This window comes from Cyprinodon variegatus, unplaced genomic scaffold (assembly GCF_000732505.1).
Source record: "Cyprinodon variegatus isolate N-32 unplaced genomic scaffold, C_variegatus-1.0 Scaffold627, whole genome shotgun sequence".
Taxonomy (NCBI): domain Eukaryota; kingdom Metazoa; phylum Chordata; class Actinopteri; order Cyprinodontiformes; family Cyprinodontidae; genus Cyprinodon; species Cyprinodon variegatus.
This window is the reverse complement of record NW_015151080.1, coordinates 313,669-316,933: the sequence shown is the minus strand read 5'-3', so window position 1 is coordinate 316,933 and position 3,265 is coordinate 313,669. Positions and strand designations below refer to the sequence as shown.

The 3,265-nt window shown below is 39.7% G+C and overlaps 1 protein-coding gene across 1 annotated transcript in view; it reads right to left on the bottom strand.

Annotated features, from left to right (window-relative positions):
• LOC107096487 (brain-specific angiogenesis inhibitor 1-like) overlaps window positions 1-3,265 on the bottom strand; it is a 218,576-nt gene that overhangs the window by 81,446 nt on the left and 133,865 nt on the right. The window contains exon 15 of the mRNA XM_015393149.1: window positions 2,693-2,768. Coding sequence (XP_015248635.1) covers window positions 2,693-2,768 — 76 coding nt within the window. The remainder of the gene's footprint in view (window positions 1-2,692; window positions 2,769-3,265) is intronic.

The following is a 3,265-nucleotide window of genomic DNA, read 5'->3' as shown; positions in this document are numbered from 1 at the left end:
CTCGGTATCTCCTGACCCCCCCCTTGGGTTCCGCCCCTCACTTTGGGAACAACTGAACGAACAGAGAAATGGAAATAGAACAGCTTGAAGAGAGAGACACCATCTGACTACAGTCAGGAAAACATTGACTGATGTTCATATGAATGGGGGACAAAAAAACCTTTGAATTCAATACTTTGTCCATTTTCTAATAAAAGTGTCATGTGTTCCACAGATGGATGTTTTAGATACGATGTGTTGTTACAAAAAAAAAAAAAAACACATCGATCCAAAACATCAGTTTTGGTGAATTTGACCTTTTTTTAAAAATAGCAAATAAAAATAAATCATAAAATGTCCTGAAAGACTCTCCTAAAGGTTAGACGTCTGCTTTGTATTTCACTTTATTTCCTCACTGAGCTCATTTTACTGCTTTTACTTTGTTTGTATTTAAATGAGATCAGTTCTGTTTTCTGGTCTGTTAAACAAACTGTTTACAGATGAAGGGTTGGATAACCAGCCTGTAAAATAGTGTTTAAAGCAGGAAATAAAAAGTAGACAAATGAGTTTAGAAGAAGTTTAGATGAGAAACAACAATTGAATTATTTAAATTTTTCCAAAACCAGAGAAGTCGACTGGCAGACCGTTTCCTCTCCACCTTAAAACTCACTATTTAAATCTGGATAATTTGTTAAATTAAAATTAAACATGGTATTATTAATAACTTTATCAAAACACTTAATGTATCAGGCTGAATAAAATGTTAAACTTTGGCAAAAGAAAGTAGAAAAGCGCGAGCTTTGATGGCGCAGTGGTTAGCGCACATAACCTATATACGGAGGCCTTAGTCCTCGACGCGGCCGCCCGGGCTCGAATCCGATCTTTGGCCCTTTGTCGCATGTCTTTCCCCCTCTCTCATTTCCCATTTCCTGTCATCCTACTGTCTGAAAAAAATCTGCAAAAGTTCAGAAATCTGGACCCACTGACCCACCTTAGATCCACAGGGAGCTGACTGGACCCACCTTAGATCCACAGGGAGCTGACTGGACCCACCTCAGAACCACAGGGAGCTGACTGGACCCACCTCAGAACCACAGGGAGCTGACTGGACCCACCTCAGAACCACAGGGAACTGGCTGGACCCACAGACCCAGCTCAGAACCACAGGGAGCTGACTGGACCCACAGTTATCTCACTGTGGATCCAGCAGATTCATTCATTTCCATGTTTGGGAAAAACTGATTCTTTTTCCCCAAAAACATCTGAATTGCATAAACCTGTTTGAATTTAGATGCATTTGTTCTTCTTCACTTAGTATTCATTGCAATTTCTGCTTTCATATGATCGATCAATCATGTGGAAAAAGACAATCAGGAAAAGGAAGCCTGGACACCCAGACATCCCAACATGGCCGCTTCCTGCTCGCTCGCATCAACGCGGTGTCCTCCGCTTTCAGAAGCTCAATCAGTCACCTTAAACATTTGTGTCATCCAGTCTGTTGCTTCAGACTCATCTCATTTTTCCTGAGAGGTGCACTAAATGCAGAACAGGAGGAATGAAAACGCAAAGATGGGAGACAGCATGAGGCGGAGAAACGTCAGGAAGTGCAGCCATCAGAAGATTAGCAGCTGAATACGGAGGATGAGGAGGACCGCATCATCTCCTGCAGCATATGTTAGCAGAACATTATGTGCTTTTAACACATTACCATAATGGACGCCAGTTCCTGGTCTCTTAGGGCGGCTTTTACCTGTTACCTGCAGCAGCAGCAGCAATCCCCTTTAAATGGAACTCAGAGCTGTTCAACTTCTGCTCTTTTTTTTTTCTTTGCTAAAAGTCACAGCAGCAGGAAAATAAAATGTTGATAAAACAGCAGTTTGTCATGTTGAGATGTAGAATAACCCTCTCAGCGTTTGCCTTTCAGACCCCGTAGTTGTGGAGAAATGAATGAGATTTTCCTCTGGAGGAAAATGCTTAAAAAAAGCATTTAAAATTTACATCAATGGATTCCATTATGATATAAATGAACATAGCTTACCAGACTCATCATTGTTGATCATTTTTATTGTTTTCTTTGTAATCATTTAATTACTATAATGTTCATTTCTATTTCCTTTAATACTCAGCTTGATTTTATTTTTTATTCTTTCTTCTATGCCACTGCAATTTCTTTGTTTCTACTTAACTTTTTTATGCAGAGCACTTTGAACATCTTGCTTTTAATAAACTCTAAATGTCTCAATCAGGATGAAGCAAAAAAAGGAGAATATTTTCTGAGCCGCTGGGGTTAAAGGTCACGAAAATAGAAATGTTAATTATATCGCTAATGCAAAAAAAATAAATAAATAAATAATGGATTAAAAAAATAGCCATTTCTTACTGGAACAATGCTAAATATTTAGCTCCCTAAATCTATCTAAAAAAACGTAATATTTAGATAGAATATATGCATAAAAACATGCTGGAGGTTAGAGGTCACCAGAAGCATGGGGGCAGAGGGATGGGGGCCAGAGGGATGGGGCAGAGGGATGGGGTTAAAGGGATGGGGCAGAGGGATGGAGTTAAAGGGATGGGGGCAGAGGGATGGGGTTAAAGGGATGGGGCAGAGCGATGGGGCAGAGGGATGGGGTTTAAGGGATGGGGTTAAAGGGATGGGGGTAGAGGGATGGTTTTTTTCTTATCAATGAATCATTTCCTTTTCCTTCAGTCTTACCTCTGCAGAGACAAAATACTGCCCAGGTTTCTGTAGAGAACCACACCGGTCACAAAGGTGGATGAGTCATCAGTATCTGTTCAGGAGAAGCAGAAGGAAGGACACAGTGAGCGGTCCGGTCCGGTTCTGATGGACCGCTAGGCTACTATTCAATAAAACATGAAGAAAAACTCCTCAGACTGAATGACTTTAAAAGACTTTTAGTTCATTCATGAGTGATTTATTTTGGAGGATAATGTTTCACAATAACTGAAGAGAATATTGACCAATCACATTCCAGAAACATTTCCTGACTTCTTTTTTCACAATATGGTTCACAAGTGACCAAAACACAAGAGCAAGAAAACTCCTCTAACTAGCAGTCAATTAATATTAGCATCAAGAGCTGCATGTGCAAAAAGTTCAGTTTCATGAAAGCTTAAAAACAATCTTCTGTAGATCCCTGAGTTACTTATCCAGCCATTTATTGCAGAAGCTTGACCTCAGAATCCAACATTGTTTTTGGAGAGATTGATACTTACAGGTCAAAAAATTCTAGAACTTTTTACAATTTTATAGAGAGTAAAACAAGAC